A 15,019-nucleotide genomic window follows, 5' to 3' on the forward strand; every position below is an offset into this window, starting at 1 on the left:
TTTGAGCACTGACTCCTCTGACGCCTCTCTGAGACAGGCAGCAGCATGATCTGCACCAAGTCCAGCTCCTTCAGTTTCTCTGCCAACTTGCTGGTGGTGTAGATCTGCAGTACATTAATCACTGAATCTTAGAATCGTAGAAGTCTATGGCACATTACAGGCCGTTCAGTCACAGTGTTGTGCCGACCGTGTAACCTACTCTAGAAACTGCCTAGAATTACCCTACTGCGTAGCCCTCTATTTTTCTAAGCTCCATGTACCTACCTAACGGTCTTTTAAAGGACCCTATTGTGTCCGCCTTTACTGCTGTTGCTGGCAGTGCATTCCACACACCCACCACTCTCTGTGTGAAAAACTTACCCCTGACATCCCCCTTGTACCTACTTCCAAGCACCTTAAAATTATGCCCCTCGTGTTAGCTATTTCAGCCCTGGGAAAAAGCCTCTGGCTATCCACACGATCAATGGCTTGAATTCTTAACCTGCAGCAGGATCCTGTGATCTTAAAAGTTACATTTAAAAAAAGACAGTGGCACTTTGGTTGGCCCCGTAGAAGCCACTGTGACAGAGCACACCGCCCTCTTCCCAGAACCCAAGCAGTTATCTCTATCTTACCGTGTGGTTTCTAGACCATATTTATTATTTTTTTGGTTACATTATCAGGCCATCCTTTACATAAGTGTAAATTACTTATTTTATAGGAACTTGTTATTCATTGCTGGGCTGTATCTGGCACTTATACCTGTTTATTCTTGATGTGTCCCTGGTTGTCTTGGACTGCTCCATTATAGGAAGAAAGTATTCTCCATTGGTATTAATTTGAAGGGAGATGTCAGAATTTTACTGGGTGACAGTGAAGGTATGGTAATAGCGAGAACGGAAGGGAACTTAAATACTATAAATGTGAAGTGGCTTTAACTGAAGAAGTGCATTATATTAAGCCTATAATAAAGAATTATAGATGTGCCGGACAATCCAGACAGCCTGGTTTAAATGCTAATAATTTAATTTGTGTCTTTAGATGTCCTGAATTTTCGGTACAGCCATGTCTTTTTGAGAGCTTTTAGTATGGCCTTACTTAATATCAGAACTTTAGCTAATAAGACATTTTATGTAAAGGAACTTATTACTGTAATTGAGTCAGAGTCATAGAAAAGTAAGCATAGAAACAGGCCCTTTGGCCCATCTAGTCCCTGCCAAACCATTTAAACAGCTTGCTGTCATCGACCTGTACCTGGACCATAGTCCTCCATATCTCTACCAACCATGTACCTATCCAAACTTCTCTTAAACATTGAAATCAAGCTCACATATACCACTTGTACTGGCAGCTCTCACTAACCTCTGAGTGAAGAAGTTTCCCCTCATATTCCCCTTAAAATTTTCACCTTTCAACCTTAACCCTTGACCTCTGGTTGTAGTTCCACCTAACCTCAGTGGATAAAAGCTTGCTTGCATTTAGCCCGTCTATATCCATCATAATTCTGTATATTTCAACCAAATCTTCCCTCAACTTTCTACTCTCCAAGGAATAAAAGTCCTAACCCATTCAGTCTTTCCTCAGGTCCTCCAGACCCGGCAACATCCTTGTAAATTTTCTCTGTACTCTTTCAATCTTATTTACCTCTGTGTGGAACTTGGCACAGTAGTGAAAGTGCTACTGATTCAACTTAAGCAACCACCATGGATTATAATTTTGTTCATTCTGTTCATCAAGGGATGTGGTGGCAAGGAAAATGTTTTCTTGAGCCGCCTAAATTATAAAAATATCAATCTTGGTAGCTTTGCGTCGTTTTGAGTATCTCACCATAGTTATTCAAGAAATGCCGCATTCTCTCCTTACTTAGCATTTATCATCCGCCAAAATATAATGTCTTTTTGAGTGATGGTTCACTCATTTATTTTCTATAATAATACCTAGTTATGATAGGTTTGTAATATAAATGACTTCAATTTCCATGTAGGTAATCAATGTGACTCTAAAGCAAGAGAGTTCATGAACCTTCTGCAATTTTTTGACCTTATCACATCACTCAGCCAACACATAAGGAGGCCATAAGTTAGATTTTGTCAATATAAAAAGGGCAACAGTAACATGACTCAAACCTAGACATTGGCATTTTGGATCACTACTGTGCTTTCTTTAACATAATAATATCTGTTACTAAAACTAAACTGGAGCGAGTTGTAAGATATTTTTGATACCACAGCTGCTTCTAAGTTTTCTAATATTCTTAACAGTCAGTCTGAATTCACAAGAATGATTCCAGAAGTGAAGGCTTATCATGTGAGGAGTGTTTGATGGCTTTGGTCCTATACTCACTGGAATTCAGAAGACTGAGGGGGGATTTCATTGAAACCTCTCTAATGGTGAAAGGCCTAGACGGAGTAGGTTTGGAAAGGATGTTTCCTATGGTGGGGGAGTCTAAGACCAGAGGACAAGACCTCAGAATAGAAGGACATGCATTTAGCATGGAGATGAGGAGGAATTTTTCTAGCTAGTGAATGGTAGATCTGTGGAATTCATTGCCACAGGTGGCTGTGGAGGCCAAGTCATTGAGTATATTTAAAGCAGAGATTGATAGATTCTTGATTAGTCAGGGCACGAGGGTATACAGGGAGAAGGCAGGAGACTGGGGCTGAGAGGGAAATAGATCAGCCTTGATGAAATGGCGGAGCAGACTCGATTGCCTGAATGGCCTAATTCTGCTCCTATATCTTATGGTTTTATGGTCTAAAAATAACACTTAAAGTTGATGCTTCAACCCTGAAAATAGCCATTTACCCATGGTTAAATTTTCAATTAATAAAATTACAAAGTGTAAAGTAAATTTATTATCAAAGTACATATCTGTCACCATATACAACCCCAAATTCATTTTCTTGTGGGCATTCTCAATAAATCTGTAATAAAATAATAAACATAACAGAATCAATGAAAAACTGCACTGACTTGGGCATTCAACCAGTGTGCAATAGCCAACAAACTGTGCAGATAGAAAAAGAAAGAAATAATCATAAATAAAAGGATGTCCCTCTATTCTGAGGCCATATCCTCTGGTCTTAGATTCTCCCACCATAAGAAACATCCTCTCCACATCCACTCTGTTGAGGCCTTTCAACATTCAATGGGTTTCCGTAAGACCTTCTTTTGACAGATTAAGACCTAAACTAAACTATCACTGAGAAGAACCTAATGATTTATTTGTATTTAGCTTAAAGGGAATTCATATGTGATGTGCTCTGCTGTCATGTGCAATATCTGACACCGATTAGCATAGAATAATTTATGAGTCCTGTGTTTCTGAATCATGCAGTACTGATTGGGAGAGGAATGAAATAATTTACTATAATACATGCTTTGCATATTCTTTAAAGTATTTGCAAAAAGAGTTTTGTTACTGTGTGGCAAATTAGCAATCAAATGGCATTCCATAACCGACTTAAAATGCATGGTAGCCAGAGAAAAAAAATGCAGGTGCAGAAAACCTGTTCCCATTAGGTCGTTTGTATTTCTGAGATATGTCGTGTTATATTGTTTAGTGTTGTGTATGGTGACATATATGAATTTTGATAATTTCCTTTCAGCGTGTACAACGGTGCTACATGTTTCCACACGATTCCAATTTCTTGTCGTTTCTTTTCACGCCTTGTGGTGTATTGGGCAGCATTTGTTTGCAATTTCCTTTGCATTTCTCTGTTCTTTACGAGGCCAAGTTGCTAGCTCAACGCTCACCCCAGCACAGATGGAAAGTGTGCAAGGAGCCAGATGGGTTTGAACCGGGGGCCGTTGCCCTCAAAAGTCCAGTGTTGATGCTACTACACCACCAACCGGCTGTAGTTTGCAACAAATCCTCCCAAACTAAATTCATGATTGGTTTATTTTTTATAACTTGAGCATTTGAAAGGCATATGATGTAATAAGCACCAGGCTCAGATTTCAATATAATATTAACCTGTTCACTTTCATGAATAATTTATGTAATAATGAACAAATCTGATCTTTACTCAAAGATTTTAAAATTGCCAAAATAAAATTAAAGTAATATGAATATTATTTCATCATATCAAGTACTTTATACTTACACTAGTAAGTAGCCATCAATGGTGAGAACTGTAAAATTAAGAGTGCTGTGTATTTCATCATCATGTGCTGTGTCTTATGACATAGACAATCCTAGTCTTTCCACGTCCATGGAGTTCTTGCAAATTTTTCTGCAGAAGTGGCTTGCCATTGCCTTCTTTCAGCAATATCTTTCCAAGACAGGTGACCCCAGTCGTTATCAATACTCTTATGCAATTGTCTGCCTGCCGTCAGTGGTTGTATAACCAGGACTTGTGATATGAACCAGCTGCTCATACGGCCATCCACCACCTGCTCCCATGGCTTCACATGATCCTGATCAGGGCAGGGTGGGGAGGAGGGAATCCTAAGCAGGTGCTACATCTTGCTCAAGGGTGACCTGTAGGCTAGCCAAAGGAAAAAACACTTTTCCACCTCCTTTGGTAGAGATGTAGCTCCACGCCAGCACCTGTGTATTTCCTATCTGTCAAATATCCAAAACTAAAAATAACAAAAGTAAAATCCTGCATATGGTGAAGGTCTGAAACTAAAACAAGAAATGCCTATAAATGTTTGGCTGCTCAGTCAATATGTACTTTACAGTGAATGATTTGGTCACACTTCAGTTTAGCATATGTTAAGTATGAAAATCAAACTGCTTTATGGAATATCTTCATTCAGTTCAGAATTTCGATTCCAAATATCCGGGTTATATTGAATGGAATTGACTTTATTACTTACATCCCTCATATACATGAGGAGTAAAAATCTTTACGTTACATCTCTGTCTAAATGAGCAATGTGCAATTTATAGTAATTTCTAATGAATAATATGTGCAACAGGATAGTCAATATAACATAGAAATACACTTGTGTCTGCATGAATTAATCAGTCTGATGGCCTGGTGGAAGAAGCTGTCCTGGCTTTTATGCTGCCGTACCGTTTCCCAGATGGTAGCAGCTGGAACAGTTTGTGGTTGGGATGACTCTGGTCCCCAATGATCCTTTGGGCCCTTTTTACACGTCTGTCTTTGTAAATGTCCTGAATAGTGGGAAGTTCACATCTTGTCCGCACCACTCTGTACAGAGTCCTGCGATTAAGGGAAGTACAGTTCCCATACCAGGCAGTGATACAGCCAGTCAGGATGCTCTCGATTGTGCCCTAATAGAAAGGATTTGGAGGCCCATACCAAACTTCTTCAGCCGTCTGAGGATGAGAAGAGAGAAACAGTATTTTTTTAAGTCAAAGGCCTTTGATCGGGAGATGATAAAAGCCAGGCAATTAATTGTTTACTTTCAAGGACAGAGCCAGGAGAAAAAGGAAAGAAGAGAAGGGAGGGTGTCAAGTGGGATTTAAAAATAAGAATGATGAAATAAAAGAAGTAATAATGATAGCCCAAGGTAGAAGGGAGATTTTCATGGGTATCAATCTGGAGAAAGTAAGTAAAAGAAGGAATATCATTTCCTCATCAAAAGGAAGTGTGGCAACTAGAAATTGAAGTTAAAAGCCCCAAATTCTGGAAGATACTGACTATCTGACTTTGAACCCAGTACTGAGATGAGAGTGATATAATGTATCTAGTCAGTGCAGAGCATACTGCAGAATGGGTTTACAAAGAATAGGATAGAAAAGAATTTTATTGTCATTGCTCAAGACAACGGAATTGTGGTGCTACTTCAGTCCATGCAAAGCATATATTTACAATGCATACAGTATAGCTTAATAATAAAAATCCAATATTTGCATGGAAAGTTGACTTTGATAATCCATAACACTGAAAGGCCTTTGGCAAACCGGGGTGTAGCCTTATTCAGCTGCACAACAGCCCTCGGGAAAATGCGGGAACCGCTCCTAGTCTAACTGTCTGGAGTAAGATGTTTCTGTATCTCCCACCGGACGGCAGGAGATTGAACAGACGGTGTCTGGGACAGGATGGGTCTTTAATAATGTTATGAGCGCACCGTAAGCGTGGAGAGTTTTAGATTGTTGGTCTGTCCGATAGTTGAGTCGCAATGATGTAATCACCCATTAGAGTGCCTTGTGATCTGTTTTGCCACCCTGTCATTCCGTATGCCAGTATGCTCTCTATCGCACACTGATTAAAGATGACCAGCAATTCTGGGGCAAATTAGCACTCCTTCAGCATCTCAGGTAGCATAACCACAGTTGTGCCTTCCCTACTGTTGAGGTTGTGTTGATAGATCCAGAGAGAGCTCCATGAAACAGGAGACCCTTTCCACTACCTCACCATTTATGACTAGTGGAGCTTTTTTGGAACCTCTTGCCTCCCCAAATCAATTATCATTTATTTTGTCTTCTTGATGTTGAGTGATGGGTTGTGGTTCCTGCACCAATTGGACAGTTTCAGCACCTCCTCTCTATATGCAGATCCGGTATTGTTTGTGATAAGGCCAATCACTGTTGTGTCATCTGGATATTTGAACTTCATTGGAAATGTGCAGGAGACCAAGGACAGCAGAGGATGGGAAATTTAAAGCAAATTCGAATGTTTGTGATCATCTTTCAAACCAAACTGCAGGTTCCACAAAGCAATTACCCAGTCTTTGTTTGGTCTTCTCAATGGCCATATTGTGAGCAGAGTCAACACAAACAGAGGTAAATGAAGTACAAATAAATCAGTGCCACACCTGCTGAGGATGTTTGGATTTTGGGAAGGTAAAAGAGCAGGTGTTGCATTTCCTGCAGTTACATTGAGTTATGATCTAGTGCTCTGTGGGAAGGTGTCTCCCTTGGGAAGGAGATTCAGCATGACATCTAAAATGTTAACAAAATCCATAGTTGTGCAGTAGACAGTGAATTGAGTGGCTGCATCATGATCTGGTATAGAAACACCAATGCCTTTCAACAGGAAATCCTCCAAAAACTAGTAGGTTCGGCCTAGTACTTCATGGCTAAAGCCTACCCAAACATTGAATACATCAACATGAAACACTATCATAGGAAAGCAACATCCAAAATCAGAGATCCCCACCACCCAGGCCATGTCTTTTCTTGCTGCTACTGTCAGGTCGAAGGTACAAGAGCCTCAGGACTCACACCACCAGGTTCAAGAACAGTTACTACCCTTCAACCATCAGGCTGTTGAACAAAGGGAATAACTACACTCACTTGCCCAACCATTGAGGTGTTCCCACAACCAATGATCTCATTTTAAAGACTCTTTATCTCATGTTCTCGTTATTTATTATTATTTGTTTATATTTGCATTTGCCCAGTTTGTTGTCTACTGCACTCTGGTTTATCCTTCATTGATCCTGTTATTGTTACTGCTCTATAGATTTACTGAGTATGCCTGCAGAAAAATGACATATGTACTTTGCTAATAGCATTTACTTTGAACTTACCTATGGAATACGTAGAGGAAGGTGTGTTGATAGTGACATCACATTCAAAGTACCAGGAAATGGCACTATAGCAAAAAAACAGAAGTTGTGAGTTGAAGTATTACTGTACTTGTGGTATGTCTTGTGCTAACATTTATACTCATCTTTGACAGGATGTGTGAGGAAGTTCCCATTTTGCTATGTCAATATAGAAGAGGGCTCAGGCAAATCCTGGTGGAACCTGAGAAAGACCTGCTACAAAATAGTGGAACACAATTGGTTTGAGACATTCATTATATTCATGATTCTTCTCAGCAGTGGTGCCTTGGTAAGAGGATTTTACAATTCCTATATATGCATTTTTGTTCTATTTGTGACTTTTCCTGTTGTATGCATTTTCAAAAAAAAGAAGGAAAATAAACTGTACACTACATATTGAGAATTAGTATTCTATTTTTTATTTATTTATGTTACTGTCATTCAAACTGTTCCGTCCAGCATTCCCCAATTTCACTCTCAGCCTAATCACGGGGCAATTTACAATGACCAATTAACCTACCAACCAGCTTTGAAATGTGGGAGGAAACTGGAGCACCCAGAGGAAAGCCACGCTGTCACAGGGAGAGTGTACAAACTCTTTACAAGACAGTGGCAGAAAATGAACCCAGGTTGCCTGTACTGTAAAGCATTGTGGTAATCTCTACGCTACTGTGCTTTTCAGTATGTAATAATGGGGATAATTCATTTGACGTATACAGAAGGAAAAATAAAAGGGCGTGAGACTTGACTAGAAAATTCAGCTTAATCTTTGTTAAAGTACTTACATTTTTATAATTTGTTTCAGGCTTTTGAAGATATTTATGTCGAACAACGGAAAAACATCAAATCAATGCTTGAATACGCTGACAAAATCTTCACTTACATCTTCATTCTGGAAATGTTGCTGAAGTGGGTGGCTTATGGATTTGTGAAGTACTTCACAAATGCATGGTGTTGGCTGGACTTCCTCATTGTTGATGTATGTATCTTTAATATCTTGTTTTGCTGATAACCCATGGTATGATGACAAAACATGTTTGATTTGGCGTTACCGTTTTAGCTGTCTCAATGCTTGGGTGCAACTGTGTGTCATTAAAATTTCTCATTGTTGTGCCAGAGAAAGCAGTTCCAAGATGTTATGCTGAAGTTGTTTTAAGACCGTGGTGAGGCCTAATTTGGAGTATTGTCTGCAGTTTTGGTCACATACCCTACAGGAAAGATGGAAACAAGGTTGAAAGAGTGCAGGAAAAACTCACAAGGATGTTGCCAGGTCTGGAGGACCCGAGTTATGAGGAAATACTGAATAGGTTAGGACTATATTCCTTGGAATGTAGATGATTGAGAGGAGATTTGATAGAGGTATATAAAATTATGAGGGATATAAATAGAAACATAGAATATAGGTGCTGGAATAGGTCATTCAGCCTTTTGAGCCTGCACCGCCATTCAGTATGATCTTGGCTGATCATCCAACTCAGAACCCTGTACCTGCCTTCTCTCCATACTCCCTGATCCCTTTAGCCACAAGGGCCATATCTAACTCCCTCTTAAATATAGCCAATGAACTAGCCTCAACTGTTTCCTGTGGCAGAGAATTCCACAGATTCACCACTCTCTGTGTGAAGAACTTTCTCCTCATCTCGGTCCTAAAAGGCGTACCCTTTATCCTTAAACTGTGACCCCTCATTCTGGACTTCCCCAACATCGGGAACACTCTTCTTGCATCTAGCCTGTCCAATCCCTTTAGAATTTTTAACGTTTCAATAAGATCCCCCCTCAATCTTCAAAATTCTAGCGAATATAAGCCCAGTCGATCCAGTCTTTCTTCATATGAAAGTCCTGTCATTCCAGGAATCAATCTGGTGAACCTCCTTTGTACTCCCTCTATGGCAAGAATGTCTTTCCTCAGATTTGGGGACCAAAACTGCACACAATACTCCAGCTGTGGTCTCACCAAGGCCTTGTACAACTGCAGTAGAACCTCCCTGCTCCTGTACTCAAATCCTCTTGCTATGAATGCCAACATACCATTTGCCTTTTTCACCGCCTGCTGTACCTGCATGCCCACCTTCAATGACTGGTGTACAATGACACCCAGATCTCGTTGCACCTCCCCTTTTCCTAATCGGCCACCTTTCATATAATAATCTGTTCTCCTGTTCTTGCCACCAAAGTGGATAACCTCACATTTATCCACATTAAATTGCATCTGCCATGAATTTGCCCACTCACCTAACCTATCCAAGTCACCCTGCATCCTCTTAGCATCCTCCTCACAGCTAACACCGCCGCCCAGCTTCATGTCATCCGCAAACTCGGAGATGCTGCATTTAATTCCCTCGTCTAAATCATTAATAGGGTAAATGCAGGTGGGCTTTCTCCACCAAGATTGGATGGAACTACAATCATGGGTTAAGGGTGAAAGGTGACAAGGTTTAGGGGAACATGAGGGAAACTTCACTCAGAGGGTCGTGAGAGTGTGGAACGAGCTGCCAGCATAAGTGGCGTGCTTGATTTCAACGCTTAAGAGACTTTGTACAAGTACATGGATGGTAGGGGTATGAAGGGCAATGGTCCCGGTGCAGGTTGATGGAAGTAGGCAGCTTAAAGAATTTTGGCAGTTACTAGACAGGCCGAAGGGCCTGTTTCATTGCTGTACTCTTCCATTACTCTACGACTGTATGATTCATAAGATTTTTCTGAGATAGTGGAATGAATTATAGAAGTCTAGGAAACAAGTTCTCTGGAGATGCTTGATGATGGCAGTATTACTAAAAGTGGGAAAACGTCTCAATAACTATTGTCAACAATGGCGACTCTTGAGTTTCATAAATAGAAGAGCTACATTAGATGTTTCTGTAGGTGAAAACTATGCCAGTTAGAAACAGTAATTTAAGATGGCCTGAGTAATGGCTGTAGGTCAGGTATAAGGTACAAATTTAGAATGTTTGCCCCAACCTTGTAAATTTCAGATATATAATATCTGATCTCAGACTTTGGGTGGCAGGGCAGAGATATGTCTCTACCAAAGGAGGTGTAAGGTGCTCCTTCATTCTGCTAGCCCGCAGGTCACCCTTGGGCAAGGTGTAGCACCTGCTTAGCCCCTCCCCAATCAGGGTCATGTGAAGCCATGGGAGCAGGTGGTGGATGGTCGTATGAGTAGCTGGTGCATATCAGAAGTCCTGGTAATGTGCATACAATCTCTGAAGAGTATTGATAATGTTTGGGGTCACAAGTCCTATAAAGACACTGCCCAGAAGAAGGCAATGGCAAGCAACTTCTGTAGAAAAAATTGCCAAGAACAATCATGGTTATGGAAAGATCAGAATTGCCTACGTCAAGTGACAGACTACATAATGATGGTGATCACAGACTGTTGATGATAATACAAAAGGAGCTATTAATATTTTACATGCTTTTTAATTCTGTGCTGTTTAGATAAACATTTGGTTCACTAGAGGGAAGCATGTTGTAGGAATTTGGCCCAGTCCATCACGGGTAAAACCCTCCCAACCATTGAGCACATCTACATGAAACACTGTCACAGCGTCCATCATCAGAGATTCCCACCATGCAGACCGTGCTCTTTTCTCACTGCTGCCATCAGATAGAAGGTACAAGAGCCTTAAATCTTGCACCACCATGTTCAAGAACAGTTACTACCCCTCAACCATCAGGCTCTTAAACAAAATAGGATGACTACACTCACTTGCCCATCCATTGAAAAGTTCCCACAACCAATGATCTCACTTTAAGGACTCTTTATCTCATTATCTCATGTTCTTGTTATTTATTGCTATTCATTTATATTTGCATTTGCTCAGTTTGTTGTCATCTGCACTCTAATTGAACTTTCATTGATCCTGTTATAGTTACTATTCTGTAGATTTGCTGAGTTTACCTGCAGGAAAACAAATCTCAAGGTTATATACTGTGACATATACGTATTGTACCTCTACCTTACTGTATTTGAACATTTGACAGGAAGCTCAACTTGACTTACAGAATGTTCAGTTTTTGGTGATATTACATAAAACTATTGTGGAGTCCAACCAACTTTAATGCTATTTTTATTTACCTTCTGTAAATTTGTTGCCGCCAATGCAAAACAAAATTGCCAATGCTGATATTGATGGGCTAGATAATTTTCTGAGAAGTATATGAAAAATTTACAGCACGTAAACTTTTACAGCACACAATCCTCTTTCACGGTTTGAAAAGCTTCCTTGCTCAAATCTGCCGCTCCATCTGCTGTAGCAGAAGGGGCCTATCCAGTGGTCCTTCCTCACAGAGCCCCAGCAGTGGCCGCAACGTGTTTCAGTCTATCCTTCAACATGGCATGGTGGCATTGTGGTTAGTACATCGCTTTACAGTACCAGCGACATGGGCTCGATTTCAGCTGAAGTCTGTAAGGAGTTTGTACTTCCTTCCTGTGACCATGTGCGTTTCCTTTCCAGTACTCCGGTTTCCTCCCACAGTCAAAAGACGTACTGTTTGATAGTTTAATTGGTCATTGTAAATTGTCCCGCAATTAGGCTAGAGTTAAATCGGGAAGTTGCTGGGCGGCATGGCTCAAAGGGCCTGTTCCGTCTATGCTGTATCTTAATACATAAATAAATAAATAAAATATACACCTGCAGCATTCTCTTTCAGACATTTTGTTGTGCTTGAAGACCAACAAGTTTCTGTCAGACTGAAGGGTTTTTTTCACCAAGTTGATGACTTTCCAGTAGCACCAGATGTTTGTCTCATTGTGTGTCTCTGGAGACAACCCATAAATCAGGGATTCCTCTGTTATGCAGCTGCTCAGAAAGAACCTTTCCATCTGTCTCCATACTCTCTTAGCAAATCCACAGTATGCAAAGAGATGGATGATTGTTTGTTTCCCAGCAGAGTCACCCAAAGAGCAGCTCTCATCGGGAGTGATATATCATCTATAGAGAAAGGCAATAACTGGAAGGGCACCTCTCAGCACCAGCCCAGAAAGCCCTTGGTGCCTGACCGTCAGATCTGTCAGTGAGAACATTCTACCAGATAGATTGGGTCATTTGCTCAGGGAACAGAACCACAGAATCCATATTGTCCTCGTCCTGCAGAGTCAGCCATATAATCCATGTTGACCACTGCCTTGGAACACACACAAAATGCTGGAGGAACTCAGCAGGCCAGGCAGTATTTATGGAAAAAGAGTAAACAGTTGATATTTCAGGCCAGGATCCTTCTCCAGACCTGAAGAAGGTTCTCAGCTCAAAATGTTGACTGTTTCCTCTTTTCCATAGAGGCAATAATGGGGCCGAACATCCGCTATCCTGTCCATGCTTGATGGTGATGGAAAGTGATAACAGGGGAGTCACAGTAAATAACTGCAATACACAGTGAAACAGTGGTAGTGAGAGTGAATATTAAGAGAATGAACGGGCTGCCAATCAAGCAACCTGCTTTTTTTCCTGGATAATATCAGCATAGCTGAATGGTGTTAAGCTGCACTTGGCCCAGACAATTGAAAAGCATATATAAAGTATAAGAAAGCATAGAAAGCATTTACACTTTATATGCTTTCCAACTGTCTGGGCAAGTGCACTGCTTTTGCAGTGTATATGTCAAATAATCTCTTCTCGGGCTTCCAGCTGGATACAGGTATCGATTTTAACTGATGTTTCGAAGACATCAGGGATGATGCCTGGGCACGGGGGGAGGGGTGTGTGTGTGTGTGTGTGTGTGTGTGTGTGTGTGTGTGTGTGTGTGTGTGTGTGTGTGTGTGTGTGTGTGTGTGTGTGTGTGTGTGTGTGTGTGTGTGTGTGTGTGTGTGTGTGTGTGTGTGTGTGTGTGTGTATATCCTGATTAGTTAATCCTCAACTTAATCAGGTTTCTACTGTTCCACCTTGTTAACAATCAAATTCCAGTTCTTACTTCAAGTGAACCCTTCATCTTTGTTAAAATTCTTTTTCTCCAGTTTTATTTCAATGGGTTCCTTTACCAGGCGGTCCCAAAAGCCATGGACACAGCACAGTATTTATGTGCTGTCAAAGTCAATCCTATGGCCATTGTAAATGCAGTGTTCTACTACTGCCAATTTTTCCTTATGAAAAATCTTTATCGTTCTTTATAGCTAGTGAAAGACTTTGGGACTGAGTCACTTGCCAAAGCAGATCCAGCCTCTGATGCATTCTGCTGGCTGTAATATAACTGGTATTTGTTTCTTGTCATTGGGGACTACCACAGTTGTTGAGAATGGGAGACTCAGCTATTGTAAAACCATTGAATGTCGAGGGTGGCGCAATGTAATTGAGGAACTCGGCAGATCAGGCACCGTTCACGCAGGGAAATGGGCGGTCAACGTTCTATTCAGTCGACTTTCATTATGTTGTTTCACTAATTGTATTAACTGCTTTGAATTATTTTATGTTTTCTTTTTTTATTGTTAAGGTCTCTTTGGTGAGCCTCACAGCTAATGCCTTGGGCTACTCAGAACTTGGTGCCATTAAATCCCTCAGGACACTAAGAGCTTTGAGACCTCTAAGAGCATTGTCGCGATTCGAAGGCATGAGGGTAAGATGGAACTCATTCTGTTTGAATGATGCATGATCAGAACAAACAGGTGAAATTAGATCAAGTTACACAAGTGTCCCTTTCACAATTATACATCATCTTAAATGCATTTGAACATTCAATTATTAATATCACAATGCATAAAATGAGCAGATGCTCTTTGATTTAGCAGTCTTTTCAATGGGCTGTTCTGTTCTCAAATAATTTCCAAGTACCTGTAAAATGATTAGAAAAATACTAGTTTTTTCCTTTTGCTTGTTTATTCTTTCCACTCTTTTCTATAAGTGTATACCTCAGATAAATACTTTGTGGAGATTTGTGATATATATGATTATATGATATATATGTATAATGTCTGAAATACATCTTATGGAAATGTTTGATGATGAACTTCAATAAAAAATAAATTACAAAAAAAAAGAAAAATACTAAGAAAATTTTGATTTGAGAAAGTAAATCATCACTAGGAAGGAAAATGTCATTTTTTTCTGTCACAGTGTAGGGGGGTCGAGTACTGAGGAAGGATATCTTACTGGGATTGTCTAAGAATTTGCTTAGACCTCAGCAAGATCACTATGTGCTTCTTTATAACGAAACTCTGCAGATATCTTTGCAAATGCCGCACGCTTTGTAGCATGATTTTCCTGTGAGGTCGCTAAAATAATTATCATTAGTTTTACACCTGCCAAACATGATATCACATCTGCCAAACCAAGACAGCTCCTTGTTTGATTTCATTTTCAATATTATGTCTCTACCTTTGATTTTATGGTCTGCATTTTACTTATAATTTTGCTTTTCTCTTCTTCACAGTAATCAAATTCTGTGACATCATCGATCCACCACAAGGTTTTTTCTTTCTTTTGCTTTTTGATACATGCATTACCATTTAGCAAATGTCTTCCGTGAATTAATTTATATTGTTTCTTTGATCTTATTTGTGATTGCTTTGTCTGTTCCTTTTCACAAGAAGTTTTAGTTCCATGGGATAATTTTTCTTATCAGCTGCAAGTATAAATTGTAA

At 40.1% G+C, this 15,019-nt stretch overlaps 1 protein-coding gene across 5 annotated transcripts in view; it reads left to right on the forward strand.

The window, feature by feature from the left end:
• Positions 1-15,019, forward strand: part of scn1laa (sodium channel, voltage-gated, type I-like, alpha) — a 222,323-nt gene that overhangs the window by 156,282 nt on the left and 51,022 nt on the right. For all 5 annotated transcript variants that reach the window (XM_073047435.1, XM_073047434.1, XM_073047436.1 and 2 more), the window contains exons 19-21: positions 7,581-7,735; positions 8,252-8,425; positions 13,873-13,995. In XM_073047435.1, coding sequence (XP_072903536.1) covers positions 7,581-7,735; positions 8,252-8,425; positions 13,873-13,995 — 452 coding nt within the window. The remainder of the gene's footprint in view (positions 1-7,580; positions 7,736-8,251; positions 8,426-13,872; positions 13,996-15,019) is intronic.

The sequence above is a fragment of the Hemitrygon akajei genome, chromosome 5, assembly GCF_048418815.1.
Source record: "Hemitrygon akajei chromosome 5, sHemAka1.3, whole genome shotgun sequence".
NCBI lineage: Eukaryota > Metazoa > Chordata > Chondrichthyes > Myliobatiformes > Dasyatidae > Hemitrygon > Hemitrygon akajei.